The sequence below is a fragment of the Nansenia antarctica genome (assembly GCF_963989245.1).
Source record: "Nansenia antarctica genome assembly, chromosome: 16".
Classification (NCBI taxonomy): domain Eukaryota; kingdom Metazoa; phylum Chordata; class Actinopteri; order Argentiniformes; family Microstomatidae; genus Nansenia; species Nansenia antarctica.
The window spans coordinates 1,581,632-1,603,245 of record NC_137686.1 but is presented as its reverse complement, the minus strand read 5'-3'; the positions used below and the strand labels follow the sequence as shown (position 1 = coordinate 1,603,245).

The following is a 21,614-nucleotide window of genomic DNA, read 5'->3' as shown; positions in this document are numbered from 1 at the left end:
CCCTCTACACTGATACCCCCTGCTCTACCCCCTACAGCCTCTCTATCCTCCACCCTTCCTCAGCCTCTCTCTCTCTGTCCTCCACCCTCTCTCTCATCCACCCTCTCTCTCTCTCTCCTCCACCCTTCCTCAGCCTCTCTCTCTCTGTCCTCCACCCTCTCTCTCTCTATCCTCCACCCTCTCTCTCTCTCTCTCATCCACCCTCTCTCTCTCTATCCTCCACCCTCTCTCTCATCCACCCTCTCTCTCTCTCTCCTCCACCCTCTCTCTCATCCACCCTCTCTCTCTCTCTCTATCATCCACCCTTCCTCAGCCTCTCTCTCCTCCACCCTTCCTCACCCTCTCTCTCTCTATCCTCCACCCTCTCTCTCTCTATCATCCACCCTCTCTCTCTCTATCCTCCACTCTTCCTCAGCCTCTCTCTCTCTATCCTCCACTCTTCCTCAGCCTCTCTCTCTCTCCATCCTTCTTACCTCTTCCCCAGACTTCCTTTTCGTTCCCCAAATCCCAGATTCTGTCTCTAACCTTGACCCCCACCCCCCCACCCCCACACTGCTCTACCCTTTCCCCCTGTTCTCCTAACTCCTGCCTGCCCTTACCTCTACCCCCCCCCCCCCCCCCCTCCTCTCTACCCGCCCTCCCCCTCAGCCACAGCAGTACAGTGGGGAGCAGTACAGGCCAACGTACAGGGCTGTGTGCTAGCTCCACACCTCCCTCCCTTGTTCTCTCCCTCCTCCTCCCCCCTGCTTAGGTAGTGACTAACCCCGTCCACCACCAGCCCTGCCAACCCCCCCTGCCCGTCCGGGTCATGGAGGTCCCGAAGCACGCCACCTATCCCGTGTGGGTGCCGGAGTGGCAGGCCGAGCGGGAGTTTCAACTCATGACCTTCTGAGGAACCGCAGGGGGCAGGCCTGGGTGGGGTGGGGGCGGGGGGTGGGGGGTGGGTTTTGGGGGAGGGTTGGAGGGGCGGGGGGGAACTCGACAGTTTCCACAAAATGACACTTCAAGAGCACAGCGGGGGGCGAGAAGAGGAAGATGTCCATTTGACTAAACGAGAGGAAAAAAAATATGTTTTAGTTCTTTTTTTTTTTTTTTTTTACCCAGCAGTCCCGTCACTCACTTTTTTCCCATTGGTCTCAGTCGGGAGGCCGTAAGTGTCGAGGACAGGATGAGAAGACTTCCTCATACACACACACACGCATACACATACACATACACACTTCCTCATACACATACACACGCATCAGCTCCTCTCCTACATGGCTGGCTGGCCACTAGTCTCTCTTGCTAAGCTTGCTCCGCCACTAGCCATACTTTACTATGTCGCTGGTGCAGTAACGCTTTGTTCCCCAAAATGGTTTCGTTTGATGGGGGGGGGGGGGGGGGGGGGTTAGTCAAAATGGAGAACAAGCCTTAACATTGTGCGCCTGCCATTTTTTGTGGGCTTTTTGATCAGATGAGAAACATTTCATACAACACAAGTGAGAAGTCGTTCTTTTTGATAGTGAATCACATTCAATCAGATGATATAATCGGTGCTTGCACGCGCGGTATAGTTCTGCTAAATAAAATGTTCAAAAGGCACAATAACTTCATAGCATCTCCCACTGTTGGGGTATTGAAATAATAGGACTATTATTGTAAAGTATGCTCAATGCTATGAGTAATAAGTTTGATTTCTTTTTGGAAGTATTGGCAACGGCACTTCGACTGCTATTTAGAAATGCATTTAATTAATATCCATGCTCATATTGAATGTCTCCGATGGAAGCCTACTTATAGATAAGATCGTATTACAATACAGACTACTTAAATTAAAATGCAATATGATACTCTATATGCCAGTGCACAATCTGATGTTTGATCAGTAGGCCTATCTGGGATATCTGAAGTGTATTGACGTGGACCAATCTGGAAAGGCCACTGTTGTATCTACAATACTGACCCAACTTGTTTTGAACTAAATAGTGAAATATTACAATGCTATATGCTACTATTGATAGAGGGCACTGATTATTGGTAGTTAGGTGGGCACCATTGGAATTATGTATTAATCTGAAAGAAACCCCTTGACTTATTTGTCAGTGGAAGCGTGGTACTGCGAGGTGAAGGGTGAACAGTGTCTGGAGGCACAGTTAAGAGGGAGACGTCTTTACCACCTTCACCTGTCAATCTCACCAGCCATGCTCATCTTCCCCAACCAACGCTTGTCATAACTCTAAATGGCCACTAGGGGTCAGTGGAGTACATAGAAACATCCTTTCCCAGTGCTTCCATGGTTGAGTAACCACAGCGATAGATCTTTGGCAACTGTCAGTTTCTCTATGTTCGAAAGCACCATATTGAAGAATTGAGAACTTCTTTCTTTTTTTGTTTCACCCCCCCCTTTGGCCACTTCAGAAAACCTCATCTACATCACCTCCATGTATAGTTGTCTACCATTTTTGTTGACTTTTTTTTTACTTTCCGTATTTTTTTTTTTACTGGATATTCACCAAGGAAACAAACAAAAAAAAAGTTTTTCCGATATTTGCCGATATGTGCAACTGTTTCCGACCTTTCTTCAACAAAAAAGGGCTTTCCAACTCCTTCCCAGATTAGAAGAGCTTGGTGGTAACAAAAATGCAGGTTGCACCCCTCAAATGAGAGTCCCTCTGATTGGTCAATCCCAAGAGGGAGGAGTAATGATTGAGGACAAACCTAGAGCCAAGTGTGTGTTTTTACTGCTTTACCCAAGTGCTCCTCTTGCATTCTGGGTAATGCACAATGGCACTTTGGGGGGGGGGGGGGGGGGGGGGGGCGTAGAACTTTGTGACAAAAAGTCAGAGTTGGACGTTTGCATAGATTTGGATTCAATCTTGGTCACGGTAAAACTGTCACAAACTGTCAGTCGTACACTGGATGAACACTGTAGGGACTCTTCACTGGATGAACACTGTAGGGACTCTTCACTGCTGGAAATGCCCCCTCCCCCCCTTCCGCTTCTCCCCCCCTTCTCACCACCTTCACAAACAATCTGTGTACAGTCAAGTCACTCTTGGACCTATTATTCAACCACCCAGAGGACAACCCCCCCTCACATGACATCATACTGCCTTCTGCCATAAACAAGGACTTAAACTACGGACTAGAGGTGCCAAGTACATTTCATTTTTTTTATTCTTATATTTATTTTATTTTTTTGATTTGATTTCTTTAAGGCAAAGCCTTGAACGGACTTGAATATATGGTAAAAACCTAAAGGAATATTAGTATGTTAGGAGTCATATTGGGTAGTTTTATGAAGGCCTTCATAAAAATCAGGGTAGGGCGTCAGAGAGGTGGTATTATACAGACGTAATAATGAATGGAACTGGATCACACCGGCCTGGATGAATGTAGTTTCTCTTGATTTAATTTAAACTATGATTTTCAATCATTTTTTAAATTAATGTTTTATTATTTATATTGATTCACTTTCGATTTATTTCCATTTGGGTTTTGGTATGAAGATTATGAACTACGACATAATCGCTTGTCTATCATTTTATGGATTGACAAATATACACTGCTGTATATCTTGTATTGTATTTTATTTACAATGGTACTCTATAGAAAGTATATTATATACATATATGAAATATATAAAAAAGATAATGCCTTTATTGTCCATCCTATATTTTGTGGGAACTGCAATGTTTGGCTCAATCTGTTTGAAACTATTTGGAAGTGAACCTGTGACTTGATTTGTATGGTGTCTGTATAGAAACAAAAACTAATAATAACCAGAATAAAAGAATAAAAGTGTTGAAAAATATAAACCAAGAGTTGGTTTACTTTGAACTCAGACTCTACCTCTCTCCATTGGCGATTGGGCATTTCTTCATCATGTTCTGAGTGAAATCATAACTGTCCTGTCTGTCGGTTATGAGTGACTGTGTGTCATCGATTGTTTTTGGAATACTTTGTGTTCACATGTGTTGTTTGTCTGATGATAGGGCCAGATTCTCCCTGCTTGACTCCTTCACAGTGTAAATGTGTGTCTCTTCCAGGGGTTTCCTTCACAGTGTAAATGTGTGTCTCTTCCAGGGGTTTCCTTCACAGTGTAAATGTGTGTCTCTTCCAGGGGTTTCCAGCACGTGGACCGCCACTGTTCCCATGTTGTTGTTAACATGGACCTGGATGACTAACCCTTTTGTTGGTTTGAAGTGCATTTTCCAGAATGTTCTAATAGGCTTTTGCAGGTGGAGGATCAGTATCGACATGTGCTTCCTGTATAGTAACTTTATTAACCGTCTCTCTCTAACCTTCCCTTTCTCTCCCTCCTGTTGCGTTCCAAGAATGCTTGTATGTGAATGTATCTATGCAAAAAAGGCTTTGGTTGGCCTTGAACTGTGTTGAGCCAGATCTGGTCCTCTGATTTGGTCTGGAACAGCTCTCTCTGGGTCTGAGAGAGAGAGAGATGGATCACCTCCTGGGTTTCAGGGCTGAGTCATGACTCAATGTGTTGGTTGTCTTTTTTGATCTCCTCTGTGTTGAGATGGTCTTCCGTTGTCTGGTCTGGTCTGGTCTGGTCTTGGTTGTTTTTTTCTACTTGCACGTCAATGTTTACCGCTGTTCGTTCCCGCGCAGTCTGCTTGTTTGGTTGATTTCAAGCTTTTTTTCTTTTTTTTTTCTTTCTTTTTTTTTGCAATGTTGAGTCCTCTCCACCCACACACACACACACACACACACACACACATACACACACACACACACACCCTGACCCACATGCTCACCTTGAGACACTCAAACTCACCTCCCCTCCTCACTCACCTCTCCCCCCCCCCCCCCCCCCACACACACACACACACACACACACACACTCCCCTCTTGTGCCCTCCATGGTGTGTCCCAGTGACCGACTGACTCTCTTGTTTTTCTTACAGTCACGGAAAGCGAGTGAACAAGCAAAGAGCATTGACAGTAAAACAGACAGCATAGGCAGTGGAAGAGCCATACCCATGAAACAGGTGAGTGTCTCTGCACCCACACCGCTCCTAGGCCATTGGCCTATCACAGTCTCCGTGATAGAAGGATTGGTTTTTTTAAATAAAGTTGATATTTTGTCTTTTTTTTATAGACACTGGAGAAACAGAGAAACAGTACAAGGGGGGCAGTAGAAGTCGTCTTAGGGGACACAGTATAGGGTACTGCGTCTCCTGAGACACCCGCTTTTCCCCTTTGCTGTGTCCCCTAAGACTTCTACTGCCCCCCTTGTAATGTTTCTCCAGTGTCTATATACTGTATATATACTTTTTTTTAAAAGATATATATATATATATATATATATATATATATATATATATATATACTTCCTTCTATCACGGTGGCCAGTGGCCCCGGGCCTGAGCTAGATTACTCTTCCTGCTACGACTGGTGAACTGATGATTCACTTGCTTAGTCAAATGTATCGATTGTCAGTCGCTTTGGAATATGGCGTCTGCTAAATGCCAAACATGTAAATGTAATGTAGTCTGTAGGGTAAGTACTGTATGTAAACCATCCTGCGGACACATTTAACCAAGGATTACTTTGACCATTTCAAGTTCCTTAATGGAACTAGCATGCTTTTGTGAGCGAGATGGGTCACATTAAAGCTTATTTGGAAACACTGGCTATGCCACATGTTCTAAATGTAAAGACTCTTTCATAGTATGGCTAGACGTTATTGACATATATAGGGTTTCTGAAGGCCTTAGAACTAAAAGTAATCATTGGTGGGACCATGTATTTCTTTGTATATGTTCACAATCTTTGTTGATTTGACCAGCCTGTTTTCAACAGTGTTTTCGAAATGTTTGGGTAGAGAGATTCATGACACCTTTCAGCCACCAGATGGCGATGTGATACAACATAACAAATGAAAGACATCATTTACAATCTTATTAGAGTGAAGTGGAATATGGAGAGAGCCCTTAGGGGTTTGAGGCTAGTGCCGTGAAAAAGAACATCAAAGAGAATCTCCCTGTAGTCAGTATAGATTACTTACTTGCTGGATGTATAAATGTGTGGCTAGATGGGACTGAAGCTTTAAACACTTACTATTCGCTCCAAGCAAGAGTAACATGCGTAAAGATCCTTTATCAGACATTAGTAGAATTGTCGTTAGTGAATACCCTCAAAATACATGTGATTCGCTCTCTGAATGCAGTAATATGTGATAGACATCTGACATACAATTACATTGCACTTTTCATCATACAGAGATTTAAGATACGGTCAAAAATAAAATCTATCTATTTATTAATTTTCTTAAAGGCAATCTCCCTAGTCCCCACAAATCTATAGCTTGGTAACACTCTCGCCCTGTCACCACTGGTATTTATCTGGTATATTATTCACATTTTATATCATTATTTAATATATTATTATTTACTACTGTTGCTTTTGTCACAAAAGAGGTTTCTCCCCTTAAGGGTCTTAAAGGAAATAAAGGATAAATGAAATGAAATACTATGTGTTGAATTGTTGAATTGTACCCTCTGGTAAATCTTAGAAATGAGTCAGCATTAATAATATAATAATCATAATAAATCATTTATTTATTTTTAAAATAATTGCCACTTTCTGGTATTTGTTCCAACACGCCCCCAAGTAAAGTAATGATTAGGTAATAATTAGGTAATAACACAGTCACTATGCAGTCACTATGCAGTTTCTATGGTTTCGAGGTAGTCAAATGTTACTTTTCACAAAAAACATCTGAAACCACGAGACACAGACAAGGATGCCTAAATGTAGCTCTCATTTTTCTTTGTATCATTTTGGTTGATGTTAATGTCCCTTTGTCTCTGAAGTTGAAACAGTTGTAATAGCGAGTACCAAGTACTGTTGGATCACCCATCCTAGAAGAGGTGCAGCTTGAGAGCCGGAGGAGAAGTCATTGACACATTAATTACTATTCATTCTTGATTGTATGAGAGCGTTCACAAAGGCTCAGTGTCCATTATCCTTCTTAACTGCAAATTATGGGAATGGTCAAAGAGCTTCTTTTTTTTTCTTTTGAAAGTGTTCACATTTTGACCAATTGAATTGGTCTACACCTTACATCCCATAGTCCATACCTTGTCCAACACACAACACACACTCACTCCTGTATTTTATGAAACTTTGTTGCATGTAAAACCGTCTAGCTAATGAAGCTTCTCAGAATGAAGTAGAGTGTATTCATGACAGTATGTCCTCAGTGGCACAGGGTCGGTGGGGGGGGGGGGTTGGCTAGTAGTAGGGTTGGGGGGGGGTTGGCTAGTAGTAGGGTTGGGGGGGTTGGCTAGTAGTAGGGTTGGGGGGGGTTGGCTAGTAGTAGGGTTGGGGGGGGTTGGCTAGTAGTAGGGTTGGGGGGGGGTTGGCTAGTAGTAGGGTTGGGGGGGGGTTGGCTAGTAGTAGGGTTGGGGGGGTTGGCTAGTAGTAGGGTTGGGGGGGGTTGGCTAGTAGTAGGGTTGGGGGGGGGTTGGCTAGTAGTAGGGTTGGGGGGGTTGGCTAGTAGTAGGGTTGGGGGGGTTGGCTAGTAGTAGGGTTGGGGGGGGGTTGGCTAGTAGTAGGGTTGGGGGGGTTGGCTAGTAGTAGGGTTGGGGGGGGGTTGGCTAGTAGTAGGGTTGGGGGGGTTGGCTAGTAGTAGGGTTGGGGGGGTTGGCTAGTAGTAGGGTTGGGGGGGGGGGTTGGCTAGTAGTAGGGTTGGGGGGGGGGTTGGCTAGTAGTAGGGTTGGGGGGGGGTTGGCTAGTAGTAGGGTTGGGGGGGTTGGCTAGTAGTAGGGTTGGGGGGGGGTTGGCTAGTAGTAGGGTTGGGGGGGGGTTGGCTAGTAGTAGGGTTGGGGGGGGGTTGGCTAGTAGTAGGGTTGGGGGGGGTTGGCTAGTAGTAGGGTTGGGGGGGTTGGCTAGTAGTAGGGTTGGGGGGGTTGGCTAGTAGTAGGGTTGGGGGGGGGTTGGCTAGTAGTAGGGTTGGGGGGGGTTGGCTAGTAGTAGGGTTGGGGGGGGTTGGCTAGTAGTAGGGTTGGGGGGGTTGGCTAGTAGTAGGGTTGGGGGGGTTGGCTAGTAGTAGGGTTGGGGGGGGTTGGCTAGTAGTAGGGTTGGGGGGGGTTGGCTAGTAGTAGGGTTGGGGGGGGGTTGGCTAGTAGTAGGGTTGGGGGGGGGGGTTGGCTAGTCGTAGGGTTGGGGGGGGTTGGCTAGTAGTAGGGTTGGGGGGGTTGGCTAGTAGTAGGGTTGGGGGGGGTTGGCTAGTAGTAGGGTTGGGGGGGGGGTTGGCTAGTAGTAGGGTTGGGGGGGGTTGGCTAGTAGTAGGGTTGGGGGGGTTGGCTAGTAGTAGGGTTGGGGGGGTTGGCTAGTCGTAGGGTTGGGGGGGGTTGGCTAGTAGTAGGGTTGGGGGGGTTGGCTAGTAGTAGGGTTGGGGGGGGTTGGCTAGTAGTAGGGTTGGGGGGGGGGTTGGCTAGTAGTAGGGTTGGGGGGGTTGGCTAGTAGTAGGGTTGGGGGGGTTGGCTAGTAGTAGGGTTGGGGGGGGGTTGGCTAGTAGTAGGGTTGGGGGGGTTGGCTAGTAGTAGGGTTGGGGGGGTTGGCTAGTAGTAGGGTTGGGGGGGTTGGCTAGTAGTAGGGTTGGGGGGGTTGGCTAGTAGTAGGGTTGGGGGGGGTTGGCTAGTAGTAGGGTTGGGGGGGTTGGCTAGTAGTAGGGTTGGGGGGGTTGGCTAGTAGTAGGGTTGGGGGGGGGTTGGCTAGTAGTAGGGTTGGGGGGGGGTTGGCTAGTAGTAGGGTTGGGGGGGGGGGTTGGCTAGTAGTAGGGTTAGGGGGGTTGGCTAGTAGTAGGGTTGGGGGGGGGTTGGCTAGTAGTAGGGTTGGGGGGGGGTTGGCTAGTAGTAGGGTTGGGGGGGGTTGGCTAGTAGTAGGGTTGGGGGGGTTGGCTAGTAGTAGGGTTGGGGGGGGGTTGGCTAGTAGTAGGGTTGGGGGGGTTGGCTAGTAGTAGGGTTGGGGGGGGGTTGGCTAGTAGTAGGGTTGGGGGGGGTGGCTAGTAGTAGGGTTGGGGGGGTTGGCTAGTAGTAGGGTTGGGGGGGGTTGGCTAGTAGTAGGGTTGGGGGGGTTGGCTAGTAGTAGGGTTGGGGGGGTTGGCTAGTAGTATGGTTGGGGGGGTTGGCTAGTAGTAGGGTTGGGGGGGGGGTTGGCTAGTAGTAGGGTTGGGGGGGGTTGGCTAGTAGTAGGGTTGGGGGGGTTGGCTAGTAGTAGGGTTGGGGGGGGTTGGCTAGTAGTAGGGTTGGGGGGGTTGGCTAGTAGTAGGGTTGGGGGGGGGTTGGCTAGTAGTAGGGTTGGGGGGGTTGGCTAGTAGTAGGGTTGGGGGGGGTTGGCTAGTAGTAGGGTTGGGGGGGTTGGCTAGTAGTAGGGTTGGGGGGGTTGGCTAGTAGTAGGGTTGGGGGGGGGTTGGCTAGTAGTAGGGTTGGGGGGGGGGTTGGCTAGTAGTAGGGTTGGGGGGGGTTGGCTAGTAGTAGGGTTGGGGGGGTGGCTAGTAGTGTGTGTGGAGGGGGGGGGGCTGTTGATGGCCTGGCCAGTCAAATGCACAATCAGGAGGATCAAAGTGCCAATGTGAGCTTAATTACCCCCCACCCGAATGGGGCAAATTACACACTGCCTGTCCCTCCCCCCCCTCTCTCTCTCTCTCTCTCTCTCTCTCTCTCTCTCTCTCTCTCTCTCTCTCTCTCTCTCTCTCTCTCTCTCTCTCTCTCTCTCTCTCTCTCTCTCTCTCTCTCTCTCTCTCTCTCTCTCTCTCTCTCTCTCTCTCTCTCTCTCTCTCTCTCTCTCTCTCTCTCTCTCTCTCTCTCTCTCTCTCTCTCTCTCTCTCTCTCTCTCTCTCTCTCTCTCTCTCTCTCTCTCTCTCCCACCCTCCATCTGTAAAAATGGTAAATAAGGCCCACAACAATGCCTCAGTGCTGAGGGGCTGTGAGGGGCTGTGGACACTAGAGCTTTTCATCCTTGGCCTCCCCTCCCCCCCTCTCTATTTCCTTCTGTTCTCCTCTGGGCTGTCACAAAGGGCTGGCCCTATCAGTCAGCCAAGCCTGGCAGGATGCAGCTTCTCCTTGACGAGTGTGACAATGGAAGACACTATCTCCTCTGTGTAGATATGATGACAACTGTCTGGACACCGGCCTCCCTCCTGATGTCACACTGGCTTGAACATGGTGATTGTGTGTGTGTGAGTGTGTGTGTGTAAGGGTGAGTGTGTGTGTCTCTGAATGTGAGTGTGAGTGTGTCTGTCTGTGTCTGTGTGTGTGAGAGTGTGTCTGTCTGTGTCTGTGTGTGAGTGTGAGTGTGAGCGTGAGTGTGTGTGTGTGTGTGTGTGTGTGTGTGTGTGTGTGTGTGTGTGTGTGTGTGTGTGTGTGTGTGTGTGTGTGTGTGTCTGTGAGTGTGTCCTGGTGTAGAGTGTCTCTAGTCCCCTGTACAGTTTATCTACTATTAATAAAAAAAGAATAATTCTAATCTTCCGTCTTCCAACACAACGACTGCCAATGGCTCCAGACCTCAGCATAGATGACTTTTTCCTGTTATGACTGGTGGATAGATGATTCACTTACTTAGTCAATGGATTTGTTGTAAGTTGCTTTGGATAAAGGCATCTGCGAAATGCCAAATATGTAAATGTAAGTCTGTGTGTTTGTGTGTGTGTGTGTGTTTACCAAATAAGAGAGATTCTTACATCACACACCCATTAACAAAAGAACAGGTGTTGCTTTTCAATTTAGTGACTCCAATTTTACTACATGAAATAGAGGACTTAACGACATCATTGTTTTCTGACAGTTCAAAGGAATTAAAATGAAGTGTAATTGTAGAATGTTCCCATAAATCCTCTCTGTATTAGTATGGATCTTTCTCAAAGCGATATACGTACGTCCCACGTTGATTACTTCTATAGATTTATGAATAGTTCAATACGGACACGAGACGTGCGACATGTTTGCTTGTAAAACATACATTCCACGGTGGCCAGGGGCTTGTGACAGCATCATTTGCTTCATGTGATCATAAAACCATTAAAATGTGTTTACAGCGGTTTTATTGACCACGTCGTGAACGGTATCGTCGGCTGGCAGTTTTCTCAGAGAATATGAAAAGTAAAAAAAAAAGTAATCAAAGACAGTTTTAGTGACAGCAGTGTGTAACAGCTCTAGTCATTTGTAATAGCTGTCAGCCGCATTGTAGCTGCGTGGTGGTTACCACGGTTACCACGTCACAGCTGTTCAATAGGAGGTCTTACTTTAATGCCCGACTACTAGTCGATAGGTCATTGTTCTTGCCATGTGTATGCCTATAGGCTGAATTCCAAACTTTGATTTTATTTATTTTTTATAATTTTTATTTATTTTGATAAGCTTTTAGACAACAAACATCTAGACGTCACAACAAGGACAGGCATTAAGGAAAAACAAATAACTACATGAAGTAGAAAGTAAGACAAATTAAGTAATTATAAGACAAAACGCAACAGCAAACTAAAAAGACAATAAGCAACAGCAAAAAGACCAAAAAATAAAAAGAATGACATATGCCAGTAATCAAAAGTGTGTGTGGGTGTGATGGGGGGAGGGGCATTACCACCATCAACAACCACGTAGATGTAAGAATTCATATATCTATAAAATTAAAATTAAAATAAAAAAGTGGGTCTCAAATAACTTTAGTAAATTAGTAACATTGTCATGGATTCTCTTCCATAAAAGATAAGAAGGGGGACCACACTTCTGAAAACACATGTGCCTCGTATTTAAGCCTCTCCAAGGGCAACACAGACATTATCTGAGTGATCCATAGCTGTTCACTAGGAATCACATCAGTGTTCCATAAAATTAAAATGCTCTTTTTTGCCAAAAAAACGAGGAGAGGAGAGGAGAGGAGAGGAGAGGAGAGGAGAGGAGAGGAGAGGAGAGGAGAGGAGAGGAGAGGAGAGGAGAGGAGAGGAGAGGAGAGGAGAGGAGAGGAGAGGAGAGGAGAGGAGAGGAGAGGAGAGGAGAGGAGAGGAGAGGAGAGGAGAGGAGAGGAGAGGAGAGGAGAGGAGAGGAGAGGAGAGGAGAGGAGAGGAGAGGAGAGGAGAGGAGAGGAGAGGAGAGGAGAGGAGAGGAGAGGAGAGGAGAGGAGAGGAGGGGAGGGGAGAGGAGAGGAGAGGAGAACACTCCACAGTTCAGGGTTGAATATCCTCCTCGACTACTGCCGACTGGACTGGATGAACACCTCTGTGTGTGTGTGTGTGTGTGTGTGTGTGTGTGTGTGTGTGTGTGTGTGTGTGTGTGTGTGCGTGTGTGTGTGTGTGTGTGTGTGTGTGCGTGTGTGTGTGCGTGTGTGTGTGTGTGTGTGTGTCTGCGCGGGTATGCATGTGCATGCATGTGTGAGTGTGTGTCTGTGTGTGTGGGTGTCTGTGCATGTGTCTCTGCATCTCTGCATCTCTGTGTGTGTGTGTGTGTGTGTGTGTGTGTGTGTGTACTGGGGGGGTATAGAGGGTCCTGCTCTGCTATAGAGGCCCAGCAGGCAGGGGTGTGTGTGTGTGTGTGTGTGTGTGTGTGTGTGTGTGTGTGTGTGTGTGTGTGTGTGTGTGTCTGCGCGGGTATGCATGTGCATGCATGTGTGAGTGTGTGTCTGTGTGTGTGGGTGTCTGTGCATGTGTCTCTGCATCTCTGCATCTCTGTGTGTGTGTGTGTGTGTGTGTGTGTGTGTGTGTACTGGGGGGGTATAGAGGGTCCTGCTCTGCTATAGAGGCCCAGCAGGCAGGGGTGTGTGTGTGTGTGTGTGTGTGTGTGTGTGTGTGTGTGTGTGTGTGTGTCTGCGCGGGTATGCATGTGCATGCATGTGTGAGTGTGTGTCTGTGCGTGTGGGTGTCTGTGCATGTGTCTCTGCATCTCTGCATCTGTGTGTGTGTGTGTGTGTGTGTGTGTACTGGGGGGGTATAGAGGGTCCTGCTCTGCTATAGAGGCCCAGCAGGCAGGGGTGTGTGTGTGTGTGTGTGTGTGTGTGTGTGTGTGTGTGTGTGTGTGTCCAGCCCAGATCAAGCAGGGAGGGACAGGATTAGAGGTTGACAGGGGGTGGGGGGGTGGGTCACGGAGGGTCAAACTCTGCCTGATGTGGTAATCAGGATGATAGCCCTGCAGGACAGCCCTGCTACCACAACATGAGAGGGTCCTCCTCTTCACATACAGGGCAGGGAACACACACACACACACACACACCACGCGCACACACACACATCTCGCACGCACACACACACACACACACACACACACACACACACACACACCACGCGTACACACCACACACACACCACACGCACACCTACACCTACACACACACGCGCGCGCTCACAAACACACACACACTCACACCACACACAGGCTGTAAAAGCACAAACATTCCCCCCCTAACTCTTAATCCCCTAATTAAGCGTGCCCCTCCCTGGTCTTTACCCCCGGAGACCCCCCCCCCCACACACACACACGGAAGTGCATTGTTTACCCAGGGTTGACTAAGCAGATAAGGCCAAGCATCTGAGGAGAGAGGCGTGGAGGAGGACCCCCGGATGATAAGACAGAATAGAGGGAGAGAGGGGATGAGAGGGGATGAGAGGGCTTTGAAGCGGGGAGAGATCACACTCTCTAATCCTGGGATGGAGAGGTCCTCTGGAGTTCGACAGGGGCCGGGGTGGGGGGGTGGAGGGGTGGGGTGTTGGGGATGGGGAGGGGGTGGAGGGGGTCTGGCAAATTGGATTGTCTCCTTTGCATTGAATGAGAAGAGTCACAGTGGTACCAAGTCCAATTACGAAGGTTCAAATGGACACCACGGGCCATACATGGACAAACCGTGGACCGTTTAGACCACTGGAACTGTGGAATTAGGGTTATGACATAAAAAATAAATAATCAAATGCTAGTATGACGAAAACATTTCCATCACACACAAACAAACACTCACACGCAAGGACACTGTTGAAAGCACTCTGGCCAAATCGAAGAGTTAGAAGAAAGTGGTTGAAACGTGTTTGTTGGATAATTCTTTTGCAGACTCTATTGAGGTGTAGACACACACACTGCCATCTGTTGTCACATTGCCCTCCTCCTCTGCTCCGTCTCTCCAGGGCATCCTTCTGAAAAGGAGCGGGAAGACCCTGAACAAAGAGTGGAAGAAGAAGTACGTGACTCTGTGTGACAACGGCCTCCTCACCTACCACCCCAGTCTACACGTGAGTAGATGTTTCAGTTCTCACCTACCACCCCAGTCTACACGTGAGTAGATGTTTCAGTTCTCACCTACCACCCCAGTTTACACGTGAGTAGATGTTTCAGTTCAGTATCCAGAGTAGATATGAACGGGTCATGCTCCACACGTTCATCAGAGAAGCCTGTCCATCGAGATGTAGTCTAAGCGGCAGAGAGCATTTTCGAAGCGTAGTATAGGATAGAAATATTGTTAGCCTCATAGCATAATTGCCTAAATCACTATCTGCCCAAGTCATCTCTTTGACATTAGTGGCATTTTTGACACTACATACAAAGATGGCTCGGCTGACCACAAGTGAAGCATGACTTAGGCAATTATGCTATGAGGCTAACGATATGCTATTTTTGTATTCATACAAAATGAACTTACGGAAAGATCCAACTTAACCCCCCACTCACTGTTGACAACCAATTTAGTCTTTGCACTACTGTTGTTTACAATTCATACCGTTGCACATACCATATTTTTTGCACATTACACATACCTCTTTTTGATATAGGCTATACATCTGTATCTGTGTCTGTATCTTACAAGGCTTGGGTGGTTTTAATTTTTTAACACTGACACTGGCTAACACGACACTGGCTAACATGACACTGGCTACCACAACACTGGCTAACACGACACTGGCTAACACGACACTGGCTAACACGACACTGGCTAACACGACCCTGGCTAACACGACACTGGCTAACTCGACGCTGGCTAACACGACCCTGGCTAACTCCGGTCATTTCAGAGACTGCGTTCGCCATGGTTGAAAGAATAAAAGGAGTCAGGGTCAACACTGTAGGAGTCTGAGAGAACAAAGGATACGGAGACTTGGGTTGCAGTGAAAACACAGTGTCAGAGTTTTAATCAGTTTTTTTTTTTGCAAACTAGCATAACAACAGTCAAAACCATAGATATCCATACTATGGTCAAAACATAATAATAATAATAATAATAATTCATTTTATTTATGAAGTGCTTTTCAGGGACTCAAAGCATCCTTGTGAAACCTCCATACGTCACAACTTTTTTTTTCTTCTTTCCTAACACCAGGGGAGCCACCCCTCCTAAATTTCGTTGTTTGGTACCTGTACTATAGCAATGACAATAAAGACCATTCATTCATTCATTCATTCATTCATTCATTCATTCATTCAACTGCAACTCAGCCTTAAAGGGCCCCAGTGTTGCCAACTCCTCAGTAATGGAAGTAGCTGTTGGCTCTCCCAAAAGTAGCTAGAAGTAGCTAGATGATGTAATCAACTAATTTGCGTAATATGCAATTCTGAAAGGCTAAATGAATTTTTAAAAAGCACCCATTCACACACCAATGGCGGCAAGCTGCCATGCAAGGCTCTGGCCCACTCACTTTACAATGTAAAGTAGTGTTATAGTTAACTTGGTAGCAGTTTGATTGATTGATTGATTGATTGAAAACTTTATTAGAATGTTTGCAGAAGTAGGTACATGAAAGTACATATTACATACAAGGTCAACTAAAAGGATAAAAACCCAAGAAAGCCACTGGCTTATTTCAATTGGGGTCCTTGATTTTCAATTCATCGTTACATGTAAGACAGACATAAGAAAAAAAACTAGTACTATCTACAAGATAATACAGACAAATAACTATTACTATCTACAAGATAAACGTACATCCATCATGGGAAGAACAATACAACAAAACATAAGGTATCGGGTAGGACAGGTGGGGACATACACCACAGGTGGGGGCGGGGGACAATACACAAAGTATGTACAGTGGGTAGTTCGGGTCTTTTAATCTGATTTTTGTTTTTGTTTTTGTTGTTTTAGAGGGTCCAGTTACGGATTGCAGTCTCCTGTAAATGTTTTTTGAGAGTGGTTTTGAAGGTGGGCAGTGTTTTGCACTCCTTTAAGATTATAGGAAGGGCGTTCCACATTTTTACTGCATAGTTTGCAAACGAGTTTAACCGAGTGGGGATTACTCACCAAATACATTACGTTGCAGCATTTTGGCTTGATTAGCGAGTTTGTGTTATGATTTGTATTTCCGTAGTTCCGTGTTTCAAAAGAAAATTCGGAACATTTTGATTGGTTGCCGACATGTGGACCAAATGATCAGACTGTGTCACATATAGCAATTTATGAAACCACCCAACCCTACATCATCCGGTACATAGCTACCTTAACTGTACATAGCTTACTGCTATCCTCTCCTGTATGTACCTCTAACTACTCTACTTGCCATACTGTACCTATCACTTATCACTGTCATGTTTTATATCACTATTTGCACTTTTGCACATTTTGTTGTCTGGTACTTGTACTCTGAAATGACAATAAAGTAGAATCTAATCTAATCTAATCTAAACATGTCACATTAGCTATGAAAGGCATTGTGAAGATTTCTTTATGAAAAGTGCTTTACAAATAAAATGTATTATTATTTATTATTATTATTATTATTATTATTATTATTATTATTATTATTATTATTATTATTACAAGGGGCATGTTAGGCAAATATCTGACTGACCACTTCTACTGCAATACCGCAATCTGCATCATAAGCAACCATATTTGCTTTCGGAGAGTTTTCAGCGTCAGATCATTAGCGCGTCGTCTCAGATAAGCCCGTGGATTATACCTGGGGGTGGAGGAGGTGGAGGAGGTGAGGTGGTGTGGGGATGGGTCATCTCTGCCCCTCCCGCGGCGGGCGTCCCTGGTGCCTGGGTAATGGAGACGTGGCAGCGCTGTGTTCTCTCCGCACCCGGCCCGCCACGCTGCCGTGTATTTATAATGGCGGTCGCCGTGTGGCGTCGGAGCCTGACCGGCCCCACGCATCTGTCTCTGTCAGCCCCCCGCCGGGCCGCTAATACCTCTTAAACACTCTGCTGCCAGCAGACAGCTCAGGACCCCCCACCACACACACACGCACGCACACGCACACACACCATCTCTACACCTCTCTAACCCGGCTCACTCAAACATCTTGGCTAGCTCCCCTCGTCCCTTATGTGTCTCAGACCCAGGTCATACTATTGTGACTAGTTTACTTTGCCTGGTGCAGTGGACCCAGTGGGAGAGTCCCAGATGTGCAGATTCCATTCAAGGACACTTGAGGTTTCTGGTACTGTGGTGTTCGGCCCAGGTCTGATGTTTGCTTTTCGTCTGTCATCTTGATCTCGACTCGCCGACTGATATTCATGTGGAAACAGTCGGATTTAAGCTTGTCTATCAAGTTGTGATTTAGTCCAAGTGTCAGAGAGCATTTTTGAAGCATGGTATAGGATAGAAATATGCCATTTTTGTATTCGTACAAAAATATAAACACCTCTCTGCGGAAACATGCATCACAGAAAAAAAGGATTGTCAATTCCAACCTACACAAATACACAGTCTGGGGTTTATGATCTGGTTCTATTGACAGGACCTTAATGGGTTAATTTACTAGCCGTTATTAGCGGGGCAGTGTGGCGCTACAGTGATGTATATAATTGACGAACGCTAGCTTTAGAGTCCTGCTCCGTAGATCATTCCAGTCGTTGCAGGTCATCAGGGCAGCCTATGAGCCCTGTGTATCTGAGCCTGCTAACTTACTGAGCAGAGGTGAAGCGGGAACGATGTTACATTAGCAGATACGTGTTCTCTACCGCTCGGAGCAGCGAAGCAGGGAGAGGGAGGGAGGGAGGGAGAGAGACATGGTGAGAGAGAGAGGTGGGGAGAGAGAGAGAGAGACACTGGGAAAGAGAGAGAGAACCCCTTTAATTTCGCAGTCAGCCAAGCCATCCACACAATCACCTTCTGTTAATTCTATCTGCTACATCAATTAAATTGTTTGTAGAAACTAATTGAATGTGGCTTAATCACACATCTTAATAGCTTTGCACGCTTCGATCTGGCTGTTAATTCCGGCAATAAAATGAAATGAGAGCGCTCACTGGGTAATTAGCGAGGAGGCATGGGAAGAAATGAGTGCTTTATGGCACGGTAATAAAGTCGAGGGAAGCCAGTGGGGGACAGGGACGGCAAAGGCCGAGCTCTCTTCTGGATGTTTTCTGCTGAGCCCAATGATTTTCGCCTCGGCTTCCTCCATTTCAGCGTTGCGCCGCTTTTAATCCAAATCAAATGGCCAAATTGGAAGAAGAGAATGAGACCGTTTGCATTCATTATCCAAGAGCCCTAATCTCTTTGTTTTTCTGCGTCGGCGTGGGCACAGGTGATGTTTTTAATGGTTCTGCTGTCATAGATGTACTTCTCTGTACTCTGAAGTGATCAGAGAGGGGGGTGGGGGGGTGGACATTCCTTGGCATCTCTCGTCAGCTCATTGGTTGAGTTTATATATTTGCGCCATTAGACGATTTTTTCTTTTGGTGCTTTAGATACAAAGTATACTAGACTATCTGCCAGAATTGGGATATGATCCTTTTTTTCACACAGAAATCTATCAGATTTATGTTAAAATATATATTATTATTTTTTAAAACTAGTAATAATAGTAATTTTAATTACTTAAAAAAAAAACATTTTCAGCTATAGGTTCAAACCTATTTCCGCTTGTTTAAACAGTTTTTGAATTTCTTTTTAAGATCGCCCCCAATGGCGCCATAATTTTGATAGGTAGTTTATGACTACAGAAAGTTGCTATTTTCCCATATGTGACACGGTGTGGTGAAAAGTTCTGCAAGTCGGCTATTGTGCAAGTTGCGCAAATGACCAAAAAGCTTCTTTTAATTTTTAAATTCAGGTTTTTTCATATTACGAAAGTTTAGGTGTTGAAGAGCCCACTTTAGGGATTAAAGGGACCGGCGACGGGCGAAGAGAGAGGGAAAGGAGAGGGATTTCCTGAAATCCAAATTTCCCTCTAAATTCGGACCAATCACAAAACAGTTTTGCAAGTGTGTCGCCTTGCGCGTGTTGAGAGCGATTCAGTCTCGATTGCAGTGAGAACACAAACCGCGACGAGGTTAATTGCAACATTGTAACATATTGTAACGTAGGCTACTACACCCTAAATCGGAATGAAATGTAGGTCTGTTAGCGGCCTAAATCTAGCTTCAATCTGCTTTTTTTCTGTTCTCCGGTCATAATACCTCGCTGCCTTTCTCGTTGCGCAGCCTGAATCAAAGTGGACTGAATCAATTAGTGGCGGAGAAAATGTATTTGTGGCGGCCCGCTACAAATCAATGCATATAGAGGAAACACTGATATGTATTCAGTATATGTATTCAGTATATTTATATGAGTATATGTATTCAGTATATGTATATGAGTATGAGTATATGTATTCAGTATATTTATATGAGTATGAGTATATGTATTCAGTATATTTATACGAGTATGAGTATATGTATTCAGTATATTTATATGAGTATATGTATTCAGTATATGAGTATAAGTATTCAGTACATTTTGTGACCTTTGTTTCCAGGACTACATGCAGAACATACATGGCAAAGAGATTGACTTGTTGAGGACCACGGTCAAGGTTCCAGGCAAACGACCGCCCAGAGCAGTCACCACCATCGCCCCAACAGCCAGCCCCAAGACCAACGGCCTGACCCGGGACCGCAGCACCCTACAGCTGGGCGTAGGCACCACAGGTAACAGTGCTAAGTCTCATCACAACTTTGGAGTTCAATCACCCGTACCAGAACGTTCTGACAGCGCAGACAAACCCTGTTAAAGGACTAGGGGTGTAACGGATCACGGAAATTCCGTGATCCGTTCGGATCGCCCTCCACGGTTCGGAACGCATGTGTACCGCGGATCAATTGCAAAATGTTAACAAGTAATAATATTACTTAATATCTCTTGTAAATCACAATGTAGAGTTGCCATGAAAAGATAGACGCGACAGTTGCGGCCTTTGTTTTACTCTAAAGCGCAATGATAGGTTGATAATGCGAAAGAAAAAGAATCCGTTGTTTGCTCACTACACGTGAAGCTGGGAATCCACAACAACAAGGCTGCGTTCGTAAATCCGCGTTCGTAAATCCGCTCTGGAATCTGAGCGCTGAGCGCTCTTGTCCAATCAAATTACTTGGTCCCTTTATGACGTCGGACCCAGTGTGCGCTCCGGCGCTCTCAAAGCGAATTTACGAACGCGGCCCAAGTGTGTCTTGTTACGTTGTTCGGCGGAGAAGGACTCGAAATGCCTCCCTCGTCATTTAAATCCCATGTATGGGAGCACTTTGGCTTCTCTGTCAACTATGACGGGAGGCACGAAAAAGGTAGCTCGACAACTTCTGATAATGTAGGCATTTTTTTCATACCATGTTCAAAATAAGGGTTCACTTTATTATTTAGTTAAAAGTGGCATAAAACATGTTTATTCATCTGCTTTAAAGAGCCCAGTGATTCACTGCTGCAACCAGGCGCCTCCTCCCTCTCTCCTATCATTTAAATTGAGTGTATTTCAGTATAATTATGTAATGTTTGAGTGTAGAATATGTTATATATACCTGTATATATATTATATATGTATGTATATATATATATATATATATATATATATATTACCAGTTTTGACATCTTGAATGTTGTTGGTTTTTGTCACATAGTAAAAGTGGTGTTTTTACAGAATTCAAGGAAAAAGCAGTTTTTATAAAAACAAAAATGTTTTGTGTTGATCCGAAAAATGATCCGATCCGTGACTCAAAAACCGTGACACGATCCGATCCGTGAGTTAGGTGATCCGTTACACCCCTATAAAGGACCGTTCCCTCAACTGACCGTTCCCTCCCGAACCTGTCAAATGAATCCGTACCCCAAAAAGAGAGTCCATATTCCCACACCCATTTGTTGTGCACAGTTAGATCCAACTCCAACTCTTGAGCAAGTACAGCAATGAGCAAGATATCATGAATCTCTTTAGGCTACACCTTAACTGCTCCACCTGAGATGTTACCACCCTCCAGCACTGAGTCTCCTGAGACATCTGCTTTCCCCTCTACTATGCCTCCTAAGACCGTGTACTGTCTCTTCAGTCTCCCGTGTCTAGAATACTTTATTTTTTATTTTTTTTAAGCTTTTTCACGACGACTGCCAGTGGCCCCTGGCCTGAGCTAGATTACTCTTCCTGCTAGAACTGGTGAATTGATGAATTGACTTCTTTAGTCAAATGTATTGATTGTAAAGTTGCTTTGGAATAAGGTGTCTGCTAAATGCCAAAAATGTAAATGTAATTGTGAAGAAAGCTCCTGCCCTGTTGGACTCTATGCAGACCTCTGTTGACTTCATGTCAAGTCCTCCGGAAAATCAATACACAATATTTTTTTCAAAGTCTTGATAGAGACACTATGGCACTGTGGCAGTAACGTAAACTGGAGGCATTGAGTTTCACATACATCTCATTCACTGCCTAGATAGTGAGCTAGTGAACT

At 45.7% G+C, this 21,614-nt stretch overlaps 1 protein-coding gene across 1 annotated transcript in view; it reads left to right on the top strand.

The window, feature by feature from the left end:
- The window catches only part of agap3 (ArfGAP with GTPase domain, ankyrin repeat and PH domain 3), a gene marked incomplete at both ends in the record, with an annotated part of 219,861 nt that overhangs the window by 144,224 nt on the left and 54,023 nt on the right, over positions 1-21,614 (top strand). Inside the window, 3 exon segments of the mRNA XM_080546686.1 lie at positions 4,908-4,991; positions 14,114-14,218; positions 19,661-19,832. Coding sequence (XP_080402812.1) covers positions 4,908-4,991; positions 14,114-14,218; positions 19,661-19,832 — 361 coding nt within the window.